We start from the raw sequence: 20,912 nt of genomic DNA, 5'->3' as shown, positions 1-20,912 counted from the left end.
GATGAATGACCTTGATGTCTTAGGCAGGGACTCCAATATGCGTCACTCTTTACTTCAAGCTAACTGTTTTATCAACAACCCTGGCTGATAAAAAAAAACCTTCCTGCAATTGTATTTTTACTCAAAGCATGCCTCTTTCACCCATCCCAGCTGGTCTAATAGGTGGAGGAAAGGACTGCCAGGAACACAGTGCAGGAGCATCTGGGTCTGAAGAAAAATAAACCAAGCTTACTTGCTTCACTCCTCATTCCTTCAGAATTTGTAGTATACCGAGGAAGTCTGTTTTGCAAGAGGTTACGAATGATGGGAGTACATGTTCCTGGCTTGGTGTGCAAGCACACACTTGTGGGAAATGAAGAAATCTGAATAAACATAGAGCCTTGCTGGCAACAACGAACATCTTCCAAGATTTTCAGGCCCCTGCGTGCAAGAGGCAAAAACTCCTGTCAGTACATTTTTATCTTTAGGAATCAATAAAATGCTCCATAGTCTTCAGAGACTCTCTTGCTTGGGAAGGCTCAGAGAAAATGCTGATAAGTTATTTGAGAAGTATTTTCATGAAAATGCTCTAAGACAGGAAATAGAGAGCAGTTTCTATCCAGAAAACTTTAGTGCCATGAGCCAGGGTTGTTTGGATTTTTAAAAGAATTTTACCAGGTTAAGACAAATTCAGTGATTGGTTAGGACACCCCCTGGAGCCTGCACTGACTGAGAGCTCAGGTGCACAGCACTGCCTCTTCTTCCTCTCCTGCTGGCAAGAATGTTTACATAAAATAGGTTTCCTTATGAAAATGCTCACCTGGTGCTATGCACACCACAATGTAGTTCTGAATGTAGAAGATAGATTCTGCATAAATTATCTGGATAATTTTAGCTGGGACATAGCCAAGACTCCTTGGCCACCACCAACATTTTTGAAGCCAGATCAGACCACCATAGGTACTGCTGAGCCAGCAATAGCCCAGTGTGCGGTCAGAATCCATGGCTCATGCAGACTCCAACTGATGTGTATGCACTTTTTAAAAAATATATATTTTATTGATTTTTTACAGAGAAGAAGGGAGAGGGATAGAGAGTTAGAAACATCGATGAGAGAGATCGATCAGCTGCCTCCTGCATGCCCCCCAGTGGGGATGTGCCCGCAACCAAGGTACATTCCCTTGACCAGAATCGAACCTGGGACCCTTCAGTCTGCATGGCCAATGCTCTATCCACTGAGCCAAACCGGTTCAGCGATGTGTATGCACTTTTATCTCTAATATTTTAAAACAATGAATAGTGTTGTGCTTATCCTGTCTTAAAATTTTTCTTTACTTGCCACAGGGATTAAAATTCCTCCATTAGATAATATTCGTTCCTTTCGAGGTATAGCATAGTTTCTTAAAGATAAATACCCAAATATTTTATAAATATATTTTGATTTAATGAATACTTGCCAATTAAAGTACCCCATTGACAATGTGGATTTGCTTATCAGATCGCTTTTCTTTCCGAAAACGAGCTGAGAACAAACACTTAGGAATGCGGAGTTTTAATAATTTTAGTTGTTAGAAGAATGTGAGCAAAGGATATTTATAGGACATAAGGGTCTTCTTAGAGAGAACAAGCATACCTGAATGAGCCTCACTTCATGACAAGGGATGATGAGCATCCAGGAGAAAAGGCATGAAAATGTATGTGCTGCACTTTACACAGAAAAAATATGGCCTAACTGTATTGGGAATCACCCCATCCCATCTTCTATTACTTTTACACATGATTCACAGACCAGCAGCAGCAGTGTCATCTGAGGGCTTGTTAAAAACTCAGAATCTCAGGCCCCCATCTCAGACTTAATCAGAATTTATATTTAAACAAGAGGACCATGTGATTCATATGCACATTGGGAAGCACAGGTCTCCAAGACTGGATTCCCCTGAGTCACGTGAATACAAGAAGCAACTCCTGATTGGACAAGAGATGTACACAGGATCTAAGTTGAGCCAATCAGGTTCTGTCTCTGTATTTGTAAGTTGAGACAGAGAAGAAAATGAGAGACTGGGGGCTAGGGAGAGACCCAATTATACCTCTGACTTTGGTCTGGGAGCTACTCTGCTGCTACATTCTCTTTGGTGAGCAAGGGAGATCATAACCTTTAGGGTCTGAGTGAATGAGAGATAGCATCCTTGATGCAAAGAAAAGCCAGCCTGTTTGATGAGGTTGCTACTGGTCTTTGGATCTCTGAGTTTATTGAAAATTTCTGGGTGTAGCTGGAGCCCAACTGGAATTCCAGCAGATGGTAAAGTATCCTGGTCCCCCCCCATCAAATTCCTTCAACCCCATTTCTTTATAGCTGAGTGATGTGACCAACTATCTTCACATGATCAGAGCTGGATCCTCGGATCTATGATCCCATAGGTATCACTGAACCTCTGAGCTTCCCAGAAATCTCTCTCCCATACTCCAAACTGTTCATTTGCTCTAGGGGGTGGCTATTGCCACTGGATTAACCAGAAAGCAGGATGGCTCTATCTCTTTGGGCCAAATAATGTAGACTGTTGGCTTCTTGCTATAATGTGTCTGTCCTTCTGCCCCAGCTAGTCTCAGATCACTATGTTAAACATAATTGGTAGTTGTGACAAGTTGGCCTTAAGCTCTCTTAGAATACACAGATTTCAGAGAATGGATTTTTCTTTCCCCATATATGGACATACTAGTAGTGGTCCCATGCTAAGAAAAAAAAGATGCCTTTTCATAGAATGATCCATAGAAATGTTTAGAAAATGAATTCTAGAGACTTCAAAAAAGGAATTCTTTGAGTTCTGTTGTTCTTGCTCCCTCCCTGCCCTGCCTACCAGAGTCTTATCACTGCAGCATCTCTCCTGTGAGAGGTGTGGAACAAAACTCCCAGAAGTGGTCATTGGGGAAACAGTAAAATTGGCTCCTGAGGGCCATTACAAGAAATGAGAGCCTACTGTGACACCTAGAGGACCCCCAGAGCTCCCTCTGCTGCATCTTCTCCCCCAGTGGCCCAGGAAAGCAGAAGTTGAACTTCGGAGAATACTAGTTGAGGAATACAGAGTAAAAGTTCAGAAGGAATTCATTTTAAGTTCAATCATTCTTGATAAAAGTCATTCTAAGGGATTACATAGTTCCTGCCTTCTACTAGTATGCCAAACACATTTTTAACTAGGTTCATTATCTAGGATCTAATGAATGGGCTGTTTTCAGGGGCCCACTATAAATAGATTTCTCTGTATCTCCTGTGGTCTGGATCCTGGAGCACCACCATTTCTGGCTTCTCTCTGCCTTGATTTTCTATAAGGAATCTTCACATAAGAGTTTCCAAGGTTACCAAATCCTTCTGTCTGTTGTAATTCATTCCTCGGCCCGGTTGAAGACATCCTTTGTAGCTTACTGTATAATCTCACCACTGTGAGTAGGTCTAATTCAGGTCAATTTAGTAACTCTCTTGGTCTTGACCATGGTGTCATATTTGGTAATGCCATTGGGTATCAGTTCTCGTGCTTTAATTGTTCTCTCTTTTCTCATAGTTCCAAGTCTATAATTTTTAGTTTTGTCTCTCATTTTAAATCTACCCTAAATCTCTTAAGCTGTGTTAGTTTGGAAGTCCTGCTGTCCCCTTGAACCCAATACATTGAATATAGAGAATTCTTCTTCACTCTTTTGACACCTTGTCTCAGAGAGAGGTGCCACATTGATCTGTAAGGCATGTGAACACTGTAAGGCTCTCCAAAGGAAGGTGGGAAGGGGCTGAATTTGAGAGTCCAGGGTTTTCTTCGAAGGACATACTTTTCACTTTCCCCAAAGTTTATACCCTTCCCTATAGAAGGAAGGTGATGCTTGTGTTGTCCCTCTGGGTGTGAGAGGGCAGAGAGGAAAGCTGCTGAGGGAAGTGGGGCAGGAACATTTGGCACATCTCTCTTTCCCACTGAGATTGCAAAATGATGGCCCAGTGAACTTGGCTGCATTGTATTTAAAAGAAAGGAAAATTACATTAGTTGCCAACATTTACAAAGCAGCTATTTACACAGATAACCGAATTTCCAGATTCTCTTGGAAAAATACATGGCGCCTGCATCCCCTCCTGGCAGGTGTGGCAGGAGCTGAACGGCAGCTGCATGCTTTCAGTGGGGCACTTGCTCTCCAGGTGGCCTCAGCGCCACCGCTGTGTCTTGTACTGAACCAGTCAGTTTCACTCTTACACATGAACCGCCTGGCCCCTGGGGGCATCCGAGTGTGTGATCTCCAGGAGAATCCCTGGAGAGGGGCCTTTGAAGGTTTGCAAATGCATTCATAGTAGCACCAGCACTGTATCTTGGAAACAATTAGGACTTGACATATGCTTATTGAATTGACATGATTTTGAATCTTTGGACTAGAAAAGGTTAGACCAGGAGGACTCTAGACTTGCCAGATAATAGTGATTGTCTATCTGTAAAGTAGCTATAAACCTTGATTTAGTTCAAGTACAAGAAGTGTCTGTCACTTATTCCTGACATATTGAGAATGCACTTTCTGGGACTTAAGTACCTAGTTATTTTATCAGGTACGCTGTTAAGAAATGACACATGCTTCACAGTCACCCAGTCAACATATACAATGTTGACTATTTCCTGGTTTGTTCAGTATGAGCCATTTGGGGAGAAATAATCTACTTTCTTTGCTTTCATCTTAACCTGGTCCATATAATAACATTTCATCTATGAATATAAATCACTAGAATTCTCCATATAATATCATTTCATTTATGAATATAAATCACTAGAATTCTCATCTGTAATTGCCTGGTAATATCAGAGTCAGTGTCTCAGGGAATGTAGCAAAGATCACTAAAATGAAAATAAGAAATGTGTAGTACTTTGAAGATAACAAGGATGAAATAAAGTATATGTACATTTGGTTAAATTTGAATGAGAGGAAATTGATAGCATTAAAAATGTTATAGGGTTCTTTTGAGGATTGATGAAATAATGAATGGGAAGCACATAGCACACAGTCTGGCAACTAAAAGTGCCCAGTAAATGTCAGTTATTAATTATAGATAATCAGTTACTATAGTGAGTGGATAGCAGGTGATCAGCTGTTCTCTAGGCATCTGGAAAGAATATATTTTGAACACTACATGACTAAGATGTTAGGGGGACTTAGTCTTGTCCATTGATTAGGGTCACTCTCCGGTTTGTAATTTCCGAGTGTCAGCATGGGGGCCAAGGACACGTGGACATGGAGACTGTATAGTCTTCCTGCTCATGGGGGAAGACAGCCAAGACAGCATAAGTAGCTGGTGGTGCTTCAGTTTGGTAATTTTTTTCCATGAGGCAACTAAACTGGGCATCTTTTAATAACACATCATTTCTTACAGAAAATAACAATATTAAATGGATTGAAGTAAGCCCCCTCCCTTTGTTGGGGTGGGTGGAGGATTATTTTAAAAGTAATTGCTGCACTTTCTTCTCCTCATAGGCATTCCCATCCCGCCTTAACGGTGCCAATAACATCATAGAGTCATCTATCTACTTGGGTCTCCTTTCTACTTAGTCCATCACTAAAGCTCAGATAGACATTTTAGTTATTTCAATGACGTGCAAAATTTGATGCAACAGTGATAGGGGTTCTCTTTCAACAAACTGAGTACTGATTTATAGCATAGACACAGAACTTATTATTTTTAAAATAAAAACTCCTGCAAAAAATTCTTCCCATCCAAACATCTCTGAGAAACATAAAATAATTGTTTTGTTTTGTTTTGTTTAGTTTTGAGCAATGTATTAACAAATAAACACAGTGACTTCAAAGATTTCTATCCTGTTTTTATAAAACCTAAATAAGATTAGATGACTCGTGATTTATGCTACCACAATCTTCCCTTGCTTCCCACTTTAAATAGAATATGATTATAATTAAAATCACATGAACTCAAACTTTTTAGTATTTAGAAAATAGGATGGATGGCTTGATGGCTGACAAGAGAGACTCTCAAGCATCCTTGTAGCATCAAGGCCCTTGGTCCTTGATTACAGGTCTGAGGTATGATTATGTCCATTCGCTATGGTATTCCAGCATATTCTCTATCAGGGTAGAAACAATAACAATAGCAGCAGAAACAATAAAACCACCACCACAACTAACACTTACATAACATTTTGTACTTTGTGAACTACTTTCACTCGTATTTTCATTTTATTTGGACCTCACAGCAGCCTAGTGAAGTAGGTGCCATGGCACTCATTTCCATTTACTTATCTATTTATTTGGACTCTTTTATTTTATTTTATTTTTAAAATTTTATTTTTCAATTACAGTTTATATTCAATATTATTTTGTATTAGTTTCAAATGTACAGATAGTGATAAGACAATCGTATACTTTACACGGTTCCCCTATTTCCGGTATCCACCCGGCCCCATACAGAAACAGGCTTATTTCCATATATGTTGAGGAAACGAAGGCTCAGAGAGTTGAAGGGGCTTGCTTTGCACCGTGCAACTAATAGGTGGCAGAGTTAGGATTCACATCTGTCTTTTGAATCCCCGTCCAGTGACTTTTTACTCTAACACTCTAACTCGACAATGTCACTACTTTCTGGGGTCCAAAATAAAATTTTGATTTTGACACCATCTGGTCCCCTTTTAGGGTTTCTACACAGGCTCACATGCAGTTCCCCCTTCCTGGAGTGCTCCTTCTCAAGACTATTTGAGGACTCCACAGAGAGGGTCTGTCTGAAAGCACCACTTTCCCACTGTATTAGTTTGCTAGAGCTGCTGTAACAAAATACCACAGGCTGAGTGGCTTAAACAACAGAGATTTATTTTCTCACAGTTCTGTGAGGCTAAACGCCCCAAATCAATGGGCGGGTTATGTTGATTACTTTGAGGGCTGAGGGGGAAGGTTCTGTTTCAGATTTCTCCCCTTATTTCACAGATGACTATCTTCATACTCACGTGACATTCTCTCTGTATATGTGTCAGTGTGTCCAAATTTCTTTTTTTTTGGTAAGGATTCTAGTCATATTGGATTAGGGCCAACTCTAATGATCTCACTTTAACTTGGTTACTTCTGTAAAGACCTTATCTCCAAATAAGGTCACATTCTGAAATACTGGGGATTAGGATTTTAACAAATGAACTTTGGGGAGACACAATTCAAACTTTAACACCTGCCTCCTCAAAGCCATGTCACTCTCTACCCCTTTTCTTCCTGTTCCCCATCTCAGTTGGTGGCATCACCACTTAATCAGTTGCTTGGCTTACTATTCATGAATTCTCTCTTTTCGCCTGTTTACTACATCCAATTCATCAGGAAGTTTTATCAACCTGACCTTCAAAATATTGCCTGTACCCCAATACAGTCTTTCTACTCCAAACCACACTAATTTCCTGCTTGGACTAATGTCATCACTCTTGTCCACAGCCCACGTAGAATCTACTTTTCACACAGAAGCAAGTGTGACCTCTATAAAATATAAAAGTTATTACATGCCATTCCCTCTTCAAAACACAGCCTTTACAGTAAAACCTGAACTTGTTATCATGGACTAAGAACTTGATATTTAAAATGTATTTTAGGAGTCAGCAGGATCAGCATCATGTGGGAACTTGTTAGATATACAGAATCTTGGGCCCCATTGCAGAGTGACTGCAGCATTTCAACAATATCCCTAGGTGATTTTAAAATTTGAAAAGCAGTTGCCTAGAGAGCCCTGTAGGATCTCCTTCCACTTGTGTCTTGGAACTCATCTCCTTCCACTCTTACTCTTGTTCATCCCATTCCAGACTCTGGCCTTTTGCTGTTCCCACCCCTTTGTGGCTCTCTCTGCTGGAATGTCTTCTTACAGACTACTCAATCTAAGAACACCACCCCCCTCCTTCCACCATGTCACTTGTACCCACCTTATTCTGCACAGTTTTGTTTTCTGCACAGTCTTTATCACCATCTGAAACTGTATACGGATATATTTATCTAATTTTTATTTATCTCCACCAATAATATATAAACTTCATGAGATTAGAGATTATATTCACTGCTATTTCCTCCCATGCAAAGAAGAATGGCTGATACATAGTAGATACTCAATAAATATTTGCTGAAATAATAAATGTCTGGACTTTTGGTACAATTTTTTTGTTTGTTTTTTGTGCTGATTCAACTAATGATTTTCTCTAGTAAAAATACTCTTAGGCTACTGTTGATGATACCATGGCATTTTACTAATTCACCACTTTTTATAATTTTTCCATTTGGGTTACTTTTCTTTCCTTCTCATCCCATTTCCCTTCTTCCTTACTAGCATAGCCATTGGGGTTTTTTTTCCCATTATAGAGGCATTAAGAATGGCTGGGAGTGAGGCAACAGGCAGCTCCTACTAAACTCTCCAAAGCAACATAAAATAGTATAGGCTTAATAATGACTTTATTGTATGGTAGTTACTGGCTAGAGCTTCTGGACTTGAAGTTTTTGAAATCAAAGAAAAATTTTAAACTATCCAACCTTACTATAAATTCTTGGCAGCAAGCTCAGCACAGATGGAAGCAACATTTCCAACTTTGCTTACAAACTAAGAAATGTGTCTCTTCATCTGTGAGACCCTCTTGCTCTCTAATGAACCAAGGAAGATTCTGAAATATGATTATGTGCCAATGAGCTCTGATTCGCTCTTCATTAAAGAGAAGTTCCTATCCAAAGTATTCCTAGAAAAATACATACATACATATATAATGTATATTAAGAAGCTATTTTACATTGAGGTAAGGAGTCATTTGTTTCAATATGAATTTAAATCTGTTTTAATGTGATCAAAACGCAGGCCTTTCTTCAAAAGCTGCAGTATTCCTGCCAAGTCTCCTGAAGTGAATACTTCCTCAGGGTCACTCACTTTCTCTTCCTCAGCTCCCTTGGCTGGGGGATCCGCAGTCCCCATGGGCCAAGTGGCATTGGCTCTGTTGTAGTTATTAGTTTTGTCCTTTCTACCAGGACCTCTTGTCTCCTTTTTATTTTAGTCTTCACATTGCCACAGCTTTCCTCCAGAGTCAGTATGTGATTTAGGGAATGCACATAAACCAAAGTATTCAGTCTAATATAAAATTAGGCATCTCTGATTTTTTTTAAAAGAAAAATATGGATTAGCATGAAACAACTCAGAGGGGATGACCAGGTCCCAGGTTGGTGTGTGTCTGTGAATATCCGTAAACTTTTAACAAAAATGCTACTATAGGGAAGGGACCAGTCATGCCCCATTCTCTGCTACCACTCAGCCTCTGGCTTATCAAGCTGAAGGGACTGATTATATAATGCTAGAAGTGAGAACACTGAGGGGTGGGTTATCACACATTTTTTTTCTATCTTTACCATCAAGCACTAGTTCTAGGATTACAATGGATGTCCCAAATCGTTGGCTAAACTGAATGGACAATTATATATTGTATCTTGGGACCCTTTTTCATTGAGTTACCTTATAAATTCTGTATAGATTTGTCTTTCTTAAGAAATTCTCACACATTTTCCCCTTCGACGTAAAATTAAGGAGAATGGGAGAAGAAAAATGCCTCTTATTTTCTAACAAGTCAAAAAAAAAAAAGCGTATTTGAATCAGTCCATGGCTCTCAGACAAAATGAGCTTCAGAGAGGCCAAACCTCAAGCCTCAGAACTGCTGCACCCCTGGTCCTCAGGGCCCCCATGTTGCAACGCCAGTGGGGGGCTATTCCAGTCTAAGTCAATGGCATGGTGGGGGTTGTGAATGCACAACCTTCCAAGAATCCAATGCTTTTGGCCACAATGAGACTCTCTGGTCCTGCTTAATTCGGTTAACATTTGCTAATACTTTAAAAGACAATAGAAAAAGGAGAGATTTCCCTTCCTTTGTTTTTTAGTGAAACTAGTAGGTCATTTACTATGTTTCTAAGCTACCATTTAGGAAAGGAAGGGGTCTACCAGGGAAACATAGAAATAGAAATAGGCCGCTCTAAAAAAAAAAAAAGCTACTAAAGACAAATCAAGTAAAGAAAGAACTCCCTAAGGAGGAAAAGCTTTCTAGAGATGTCTGCCAATCACCTTTCCTTGCTAAATCCCAACTGCTTTAAGAATTATACTTCCTCTCATTGACCTTTTTAACTTAGATGAACATTAACCGTATCGTTTATGTGGAACATACGTAACATATGGCACTAAATCTGTTTCTCGTTATTTTCCTAAATACCTCCCTTCAGTACTCACTTCAGAACAATGGTACATACTTCTCCAAAGCTATACTGCAAGCACTTTTCCCCTATTTTGTTAATTTTTGATCTCTATACAATATAGCCAGTATTTTTAAATGAAAGGTCACGTGACACGGCACTCAAAGATTTCCAGTGGCTCCTCATCTCCAGAAGAATAAATCCAGAGTCCCCACAGTGACTCAGGGGATCTGGCTCCCAGGACTGCTCAGTTCCTGTCCTCATTCTTGGACTTTGGCCACATGTGCCCCTCTGCTCCTTGTGTTCTCCAAACTCCTCTGCTCAGGGGCTTGGTAAGTGCTGACCTTGCTACTGAGCATACTCTATGCTCACCCTCTCAGGGAAGGCTTTGGCTGTTCTAGTCAAAATCTGCACCACCACCTCCACCCCTGCCATCATTACCTTACCTCTCACCAGCACCCTGCCTTATTCCTTCCTCAGTAGAACTGCTTTTATTGTCACCCCCAAAATAATGTAGTACATGATTTATATTGTTTACCACCCATTTTCCTGCCCTCATAAACTACTAGAATCTAAGCTCCACTAGGGCAGGAGTTTTGTCTGTTTTGTTCATTGCTGTTTTTCCTGGGGCCTAGAAGAGTGCATGCCCTCTGGGACTTCTGGCTCTAACCGCTCACCTGCCTGCCTGATTGGCCCCTAACCACTCTGCCTGCCTGCCTGATCACCCCTAACTGCTTGCCTGCCTGCCTGATTGCCCCTAACTGCTCGCCTGCCTGCCTGATTGCCTAACCACTCTGCCTGCCGGCCTGTTCACCCCTAACCACTCACCTGCCTACCTGATCATCCCTAACCACCTCTGCCTGCCTGCTTGATTGCCCCTAACTGTTCGCCTGCCTGCCTGATTGCCTCTAACCGCTCGCCTGCCTCATCACCCCTAACCACTCACCTGCCTGCCTGATTGCCCCTAACCACTCTGCCTGCCTGCTTGATCGCCCCTAACTGCTCACCTGCCTGGCTGATTGCCCCTAACTGCCTCTGCCTCGGCCCCCACTGCAGTGGCTTCATCCGGAAGAACGTCCAGAATGACGTCCAGAAGGTCGTTCGGCTATCTGGTCTAATTAGCATATTATGCTTTTATTATTATAGATGTGATATGAGCTCTGTGTTAACCAGGCTCAGACTATGAGCACAATGTCATATAAAACAATATTTCCCCCTTCTTATTAGTTTATAATTGTTGATTGGACATCTTAGCAGAGCACTGGTATCCAAAACTGCTCTTTGCAATGACAACTGTAATGGTTGTAATTTAAAAGCTAGATATTTTAGGGAAGCCGCTGAATTTCCTTCCAGCGGATGGTTTACTTTAAAAATGGACCCAGAAAAAACATTTTTATTTGAAAAGCAGATGGATTGCTAAAAGGGTCACAACATATTTTAATTTTCCTGTGAGAAAACAATCAACTAGATGATAGAGCCCGAACAAAGACTTGCCTGTCTGTTAGTTCTCATCAAAGTTCTACTGCAGGGTCCTGTCCCTGAACAACCTCTCAGAACTTCTCTGGAGCTGACAGGACCACAACTCATGCTGCTTTCAGCTTTATACTCAGTTCTTTTTTATCTCCCTTTCTTTTCTTCTTTTTACCAGCAGGTCCTTTCTTATTTTTAAACAAATCAACTTAATTTTTTTTAGAGCAGTGCTAGGTTCACAACAAAATCGAGCAGACTGTATAGAGATCTCCTAAATACTCCCTGTCCGGACAGCCTCCCCTACTATCAACACCTCCCAGGAGAGTGGTATATTTGTTACAATCGATGAACCTACATTGACACATCGTTATCACTGAAATTGGAGTTTATATTAGGATTCACTCATGGTGCTGCACATTCTATGAGTTTGAACAAATGTATAATGACATATAGTCACCATTATAGTATTACACAAAGCAGTTTTACTGCCCCAAGGCCCTTTCTTCTTTATTTTTCTACTATAAAAGTAATACATGCTAATGGTTGGAAAGCTATACAATGCAGAAAAATATGATAAATCGAGTAAGGTTATTTTTTTCTATCACTAAAAATTATATACATACACATATATACAAAATTACATATTTGTAAAAACACAGTATACACGTAGTTCTTTATATAGTTTTATATCAGGTGTATCTCTCTCTATTGGAGACAGACTTTAGGAAATACAGAGCCTTTAACATATCTCCTTGTTTGTTTTCTGAATACTGCAAGTAAACTAACTGGTTATGCAAAATAATTGCATACATACCTCATTCCCTTGACAAAAACTACATGCTTTTTAGGTTCTAGCTAAGAAGAAAGGAACAAAGTAGAGATCTTGAACTTGGAAATGTGAAATTGCTCGGTGTGTACATATGCGTGTATACTTGTGTGGGTGCACATGTGTGTCTATGGATGCATGCATGTGTGTTACATGTTACAATTTGAAGAACTTAAGGAAGTTCTACAGTGTTTTGTTTTACATTGTTTTGTTACATTTGTGCAATGAGCCCTTAGGCCATCCCTGATGCAACAGACTCGGTGTGTTTGTTCTGGAAGGCTTCCATTTGCCATGGAACCACAAACCTCAGTTACTGACTTTCATATTATTTGGCAACTTCTTTGCTATTTCATGGGTTGTTTGTTAATGGGTGGCACTTTTATCTCTGACACATGGCACAGGGTTGCAGGGATTACATGCACTCTGCATCGGCTTGTTCAGTCTCAGAAAACCCATTTATTTGGGGGAAAGTGACTTTGTGACAAAAATAATTCAATAACAGCCCCAACTCATTTCCAACGTGTAGCAACCAGAGTAGTGGTTACCCAAAGTGCAGCTCATACTCTAAAAACCTCTCCAATTATGTCTACTTCACTATTGGGAGAAGTTATCCACATTCTGGCATGTGTCTGGTTGAGGTTTTAGTAATGCAAACAAACAATAAGAAAATAGTCTTTGTATCCTCAGAAATCAGAGAAGAACCTAAAATCTCTTTGTTGAACACTTGAAAACTATAGAGAGACAAAAAGAAAGAAAGAAAAGTCATGCATGATCCTACCATCCAAAAAGCCCAAAACAGGTCTTCAGTATTGGGAAATGATAACCTCACTAGACTCAATTCTGATATTGATGAATGGTGACCTGGACATACCCAAGACTAAAAGAAAGAGATAAAAAGGAAAATACTTCACTGCTTCATTCCTAGAGCAAGTGTGAATAAAATAAAACAGGCTTAAAGTTAGAATCCCTATGCCATGTGCTTTCATAGTAAGGGACTAGACTGTTGCTTTTTAAGAATTAGATGCTGTAACTATAATTCTAATATTATAAATTCATATATGTAACTTCAGCTCTGTAAAAATTAGTTTATTGTATATTTTGTAGTACAAGGAAACAAGTCAGTGTGGGTAATTGTGCTGACTTCAGATTAGTTCGAATATGTATTTCTCCCAGGCATTGTGAGTAAGGGCTTCGGGTTGATGTAAATTCTTAATACTTTACTTACCTAGCTTATCATTTCTAGTCTAAGAATTAGCCTGATTCTTCTTGCTTTTTCATCACAGTCCCCTGAATACAAAGCACCCAATTATGCGTTATGCTGATGATCCAAGAAAAGTCATGGTTCATGACTTACTGACAGTTATTAAAATCAAACCCTTTTTTTAAAATCAAGTGTTCCACAGATGTGTTAAAGATGTCTTTAAACCCATAAAAAGCCTATAAGCCTCTGCAATATGGAACAAGAGACAGTCAATAAGGCAACAGAACAACAATAAGTCACATGACATCAACATGCTTAATATATGTAAAATGAAAAGCCTTCTTACCTAGCATGCAAACACATTTGACATTCTGATCAGGGTTTTCAAACAAGAGTTCACCACACCTCTGAAAGAAAGAAAAAAAAGAGCCATCATTATTTTAAGATTTCATACCAGGATTTTCAAGGCAACAAGTCCATGCAACCTGACATTACCATGATATTATTCTACTCCTCATATTCTCCTGGGTTACCTGAGTCTAGGAACTTATGTCATGAGTAGAGAATTCCCTGAAAGTAAAGTATTTGAGAGGTAAGTTGGGATCGATTTTTCCTGCATGCCTCATGCCCCTGACCAGGAGTGATTCTGTGTGCGTCTAAAAGGAGTAATGGCCAGAGTGGGAGATATGCAATCTATTAGACCTAATAATATGAAGTTAATTCTTCTCAACATTGGGCCTTATGTAGTACCGAAGCTATTCTAAACTAGCCACTCTGCAATCAAGCACAGATATTATTAAGCACAAAGTCATTAGCCTATACTTAACTCTCTGAACTTGGGGAGAAAAACAAGTAAGAAAATGATGAAAAAGTGGCACTCATAAGTGCTTCTCCCTAACCCAGAGACTTATGAAAATATCAACTTTCTTGCCTATATCTTAGTTTTAACTTGCTAGTTAAAAGTTTTATATAAGGCAAACTCTAGAGAGATATCAGTTATTTCAGACTAGACCACATTTATGTATGTGATTGACAAATAGTTGGTACCTGCATATATGTTTAAAATCCTCCCAATAAATAAGAAAATAACAAATAGAAAAATGTATAAAGGACATGAACAAACAATTTATGGAAGAGGAAATTTGAATGTTCAATGAACACAGAATATGGTCAATTAATCATAGTAATAATTAGGAATCAATAAATTAAAGATAAAATTAGGCCTATTTTAAACTCACTGGTATGGCAATACTTAGAAATTTGGCAATAACAAGTGTTATAAAAAATGTACAGAAATGAATACTCCCACACATTGTAGGTTAGAATATAAAATGATAGAACCATTTTGGAGAAAAATTGGCAAAATTTTATTAGATTCTACTTAAAAATTACCTAAGCTGAAATGTGCATTACCCTATAACATAGCAAGTCATCTTCTAAACTGATAATCAGAAAAATTTTCACATATAACTTTAATGTCCAGCTACAAGATAGATAAATAATATGTTATTCATACCTTGGAATACTATATGGTAGTTAAAATGAATGAACTAGAATGACATACACTGTAAAAACATATACATAATTATCTTATATAAATATTCATACTGTATAATGTTCAAATATTATAAAACATACAATGTTAAAATCATATAAAATATATATAATTTCATGACATACACTGTAAAAACATATACATAATTATCTTAATAAATATTCATGCTGTATAATGTTCAAATATTATAAAACATATAATGTTAAAATCATATAAAATATATATAATTTTCAAATCATATAATACATATCTAATATTTAAATCATACAAAAATAAAATGTTAGGCAATAAGCTCTCTTCATTTTTTTATCTTATTGAAAATATCTAAAAATAGTACATATAGTTTATAGATACATTAATTTACAAGAATAACATAAAAACAGGCAGTGAATAATGAATATCAAATTCAGGGAGAGGGAAGATATACAGAATAATGAATGCTGAAGAGCATTCAGGACTTATCAACTTTTTCTATGGTGTAGTCTCTGCTTATCCATGGGGATGCGTTTTAAGAACCCCACTGGATTTCTGAAACTATGGATAGTACTGAACCCAATATATACTATATGCTACATTTTTTTTCTGCACATAATTGTGTATGATAAAGTTTAATTTTTAGACATAGTAAGATTAATAATGAATAAAATAGAATTATAACAATATACTGTAATAAAAGTTATATGAATGTGGTCTGTTTCCTTCTCCGTCTCAGCAAACTAGCATGAATTTCATTCTTATAGTATATTTTAGCAATCTCAGCATGCAAATTTTTTTTTGAAGACTTAAACGTTCACCTTTTTTTACTTAAAAGAACCATTTTATGGTTTCTCTTTGGCATATCTAAATTGCCAGCATCATTATTCTTGCAATTTGGGGCCATTATTAAGTAAAATAAGGATGACTTGAACACAAGCACCGAGAGATACTGTTGACAGCCATCTAATCATCAAGGCGGCTACTACCGATAAGTGACTAACTGGCGGGGAGCATATGAAGCATGGGCATGTTGGACAACGGGATGATTCACATCCTTGGTGAGAGGGCATGAAATTTAATCATACTTACTCAGAATGTCAGGCAATTTAAAACTTATGAATTGTTTATTTCTAGAAATGTTCATCTAATATTTTCAGACCACGGTTGACAGTGGGTAACTGAAACCACAGAAAACAAAATTGCAGATGGGTGGGTTGGGGCAGAACTACTGGAATGGTTTGTTCCTTAAATTATTCTCTAAACTGTTTTCTATGCTTCAACTATTTCTTAATAAGAAAGAATTGCCCCCATATGCAACACTCCAAATATAAAAAAGGCCCTTTGCATACTGCTTCTTGGCACCCATTTACCTTGGGCTTACAGAAGCCACTTAGTACCAGGCTTAACTTATTCTCACTACATATTTTTTAGTAAGATGGAGGACCTACTACTTTGCCCATTTTCCTCTTTTTTACACTGTTCACAACTTGTTTAATTTCACTCCTGTCCATCTTTATTGTAGTATTATTTTCCACCTTTGGTTGGAAATCCACTTATGCTCAGGGCAGTCTTGTTATATGCAGATTTGCAATTGGGTTTGGGCATCAGCACCCCTAATCCCCACTTAGTCAAGGGTCAACTGTACCTACACTACATACTTTATAAGACAATGTGAGAATTCACGTTCTTCACCGGTAACTAAGAAATCTGCTGGCACGAAGAGGGGCAGGTTGAGAGGGGAAAGGATGACTCCATTACATTCAAATCATCCCATTTTCTGGAACGGCTTACATTGTTCACAAAGAGATGGGCAATTGGCTCTGGGCCATGAAAAGGGACCAAATTGCTTGGGTGAGTCAAGAGAATGGATTGCAGAAGAGGAAGACAGGGTGAGCCTGAAGGTTGCAAGAGGGCATTAGATACAGCACGAAGGGTATTATGAGTGATATTTATCACGCCACTTTAATCTCCTCATGCTTCATTCCTTTGTAAGTAACATGGGATGCTAATATATACCACAAAGCCATATCAGAAAGCAAATGTGAGGATTAATGATCGTGGCGTCTGGACTGACTGTCAGTTCCTGTTTTATCTGTGTTTTGGCAGAGGTTAAAGGCTTTCAAATTGCTAGCATCCATTTCCTGCATCACCTGCTTTTTAAAGTGGTATTTTAATGACCTGAAAGAGTTAATAACTATTTTTAAATGAAAGATCAGAGGTTTCTGAAATGTTTTCAATTTCTTGGCAAAACAAAGTGTTAGCTAGCAAGTTCTACCAGTTCATATTCTGGGTTCTATAAGGGAGTAACTGGAGTGGTCCCTGACCCCTTGTTAATGACAAAGCCCACACATGTGCTAGGACTGAAGAGCTTTCCTTTTTTTTTTTAGTTGCAGGGACTTGTAGCAAAAGATGGGTGGAAGTTGCATAACTTCTCACAGCTACCCAAAGCCCAAGAGCAGCCTTACATATGTCCCTCAAGAGCCAGATGGGTGTGGGTGGGGTGATGCCATGAGGGTCTTGCTCTCTTTCCTGGACACAAAACCAGGAGAAGTTTCTGAAACTCCCATGAAACATGCATTCCTTAATAGTCCTGGCCTGCCAGGGTTCACTAGCCACACAAACTAATGGCTGAGCAGCAAGGCCAAAAGGGTGGCCCTTTTGATGACTCTGAGGCAGTCCTCTTCCTGGTCTTCATTTCTCTGGCTGCCTGGGAAATGCCTGAGGCACTTCTAACTAGTCCTTTAATTTCCTTGCTTTGTAAAGTTACCTGATAATTGTGGGGAGCCAATATAGGGTTAAGCCTCGGACTGACCTGTTGGCAAAGTCACAAACAAGTCTTCTTCAGAGTCTTAAAAAACCCAATCCGAGAGGTGGCTGCTGATTTACACGCGCTGTCATTTAAAAAATAAAATTGGGTGAATTTGCTGGAAGCCGGTCCACCCTTGCTGCTTGACACAGTCTCTGCAGGGAAGAAACATCTGCACAGCTTATGTTTCAAGGGACCTGGCGTATATGGCATATGTTTGCTCCCCCTCTTAGCGCTATGTGTTTTAACCAGGACCACCTCCCCGAGAAAGGTTGTTTCCCCAGGTAGGGGTTTTATCCCTGGAGTTAACCCCCTAGTGTTACAGAAATACCATGTACTACTTATGAAGAACTTGGACTAAGACTGTTGGCAATAAATTTGGGACTTGCTGGGCCCACATCCCCAGAGGTCTGCCCACCAGGGAAAGCATCAAAGCCTATACCCCTGGAGATCCACCGACACAGGGCAGTCCCAGGGAAGGCAAGCAGTGAGGCTCGGAGGACATAACCTTTACTGGGCAGGATAATCTCCTTCAGTCACTTCCTTGTAGCCTATCAGTAGAGCAGTGACCTTGAAATAGCCCTTATAATGGAACACGGAGATTAACCTAGACAGGATTAAACTCAACAGAACTAGATTAACAAATGCCCTAACCTTTGGAAAGAATGGATAGGATTAAAACCAACTGGTATAAATACAGATGTAACAGGACAATAAAAAGAGAATCAACTATGCTGATCAACTGAACGCTGTCTCCATGTTATTCCTTCTTCGCTGACTGTCCACACCTTTGGGAACCCCTGGATCTGCTGGGGTTGGACCCCAACAAATAATGGTAATAGATTTTAAAGCAATGGCCAGCAGGGAATCTGATTGTTCTCATGACTTGGAAAAAAACCCCCAGATTATTTCCAGTGTATTTTCTCACTGATACTAGTACTTAAGGAGCCTTGCCTGCCAGGTATCTTCTTGTGTAACCAAGAGTTTTGACCCAGTTTAAGAGATTAATTGGGTTAAGCCATGGGGTCCAAGTTTCCGAAAACTGCAGGATCAGCCATAGGGGAAGGTTTCATGCCCTCCTGGGTTCTCAGGTGTTGCCGCCTTTCTCCCTAGCAGACTCCCCAGCCAGATTCCCCTCTTGTAAGGCGCTGATTTTGATTTGGTTGTGATCACCAGGCTTGTACCTAATTCTCAGATTCTCATCTCTCCATAGAATCTCCATCTTGGTTTTGTCTTCTGTGCCTGAAATTCTGAGACCAACTCTCCTTGTTAATGTCCATTTCTCCCAGTCAACATTGCCTCCAAATAGTAGGGCATAGTTTTCAAAATCTCCATCCAAGGGACTAGAGTCCTGCCAGGGACAGATCCACCTGGATCATGCATTCCTCCCATAGCAAATAGGATATACTGCACAGGAACTCATGTGTAATGCCTATCACCCTCTTGGACCCTCAAACCACTTTCACAGTTAGTGTTGCTAACATGCCTAGTTATTGCAACTCTGGTGCCTTATACACACCAGGCCCTTAATAAATACTTATGGACCGGCTAACATATATTTAGCCCATGCTATGAGCTAAGTTCTGTATATCTAGCATCTCATACTTTTATTATACTCTTTTAAAAGAGTAGGAAATTGAGGAATAGAGATACCACACAGTATAGAATACTTCCTTCCAATGAGTGAGAGAATGAAAGCTGACAGCTTATCTGATGCTTGACCATTATACATAGATTCCCAAATACTGGCTCCTGTTGGCTTCCTCATTGCCTTGGCCAAGTAGACTATGTCTATTTACATCCCTTTCTCTCATTCATTATCCAGTAGCTGTTTGAATGAGTTGCCACCTATTAGAATGTAGGCTTTGGATTAAACTAATCCAAGTTCAAATGCAATTTATTCAGTTTTACAAAACTTGCCTTTTAATTAAAAAAAATGCTTTTATTGATCTTTAGAAAGAGAGGAAGTGAGAGGGATAGAGAAATAGAAACATCCATGGGAGAGAAACATCATTGATAGGCTGCCTCTTGTACGCTGCTACTGGGGATCGAGCCCGCAATCCTGGCAATGTGCCCTGAATGGGAATCAAACCAGTGACTTTTCGGTTCCTGGCTAGCTGCTCAACCACTGAGTACACCAGCCAGGCTGCTTTTTCTTTTCTTTTAAGTATATTTTTATTGACTTCAGAGAAGAAGGGAGAGGGAGAGAGAGTCAGAAACAGCAATGATGAGAGAGAATCATTGATCGGTTGCCTTCTGCACACCCCACACTGGGGACCGAGCCTGCAACCCAGGCATGTGCCCTGACCAGGAATCAAATCGTGACCTCCTGGTTCATAGGTCGACACTCAACCACTGGGCCATGCCGGCCAGGTTGCTTTTTCAATTGTAAAACAAGGTAATATTATTTTGCATCACAGTATTATTGCAAGATTAGTTTTTAATTCATTAAGAATAGGAATGATTTAAATTATTGTAGATAAGATTGTAACACAAAAATACAAATTAATAAACCTAACTCATTTGTTAAAATTCTATTTTAATTTTCATACTATTATTTAGGATTAAAAATGAAAAAAATGAAATACTTCTAATTTTTTAAAGTCAATATTTCACAGCTGGTTACTAATTCTTATTTATTAAGAATTTTCTAAATTAAATCTAAAATTTGCCTTTTATTCAGCAAGAACAAAATGAATTTTATAAAATACCACATCTATCTTAGTATTTTTAATTAAAAATACTTAATTTTCATGAACTAAATCATATGTTCCAGGAAAAAAATACAATCATATATATTTCTCTTCATGAACTGTATTTTTTCATTACTTTCATCAGAAAATTAGTTGTGAAAAGGTATACTTTCTAAAATCACACTAAAGTATTCAGCAAACCTCTTTTT

At 39.1% G+C, this 20,912-nt stretch overlaps 1 protein-coding gene across 1 annotated transcript in view; it reads right to left on the bottom strand.

The window, feature by feature from the left end:
- PDE7B (phosphodiesterase 7B) overlaps positions 1 to 20,912 on the bottom strand; it is a 274,020-nt gene that overhangs the window by 173,448 nt on the left and 79,660 nt on the right. The window contains exon 2 of the mRNA XM_005859041.2: positions 14,020 to 14,080. Within this exon, the coding sequence (XP_005859103.1) occupies positions 14,020 to 14,080 (61 nt within the window). The remainder of the gene's footprint in view (positions 1 to 14,019; positions 14,081 to 20,912) is intronic.

This window comes from Myotis brandtii, unplaced genomic scaffold (assembly GCF_000412655.1).
Source record: "Myotis brandtii unplaced genomic scaffold, ASM41265v1 scaffold123, whole genome shotgun sequence".
In the NCBI taxonomy this organism is placed as follows: domain Eukaryota; kingdom Metazoa; phylum Chordata; class Mammalia; order Chiroptera; family Vespertilionidae; genus Myotis; species Myotis brandtii.
This window is presented reverse-complemented; position numbering and strand designations above follow the sequence as displayed.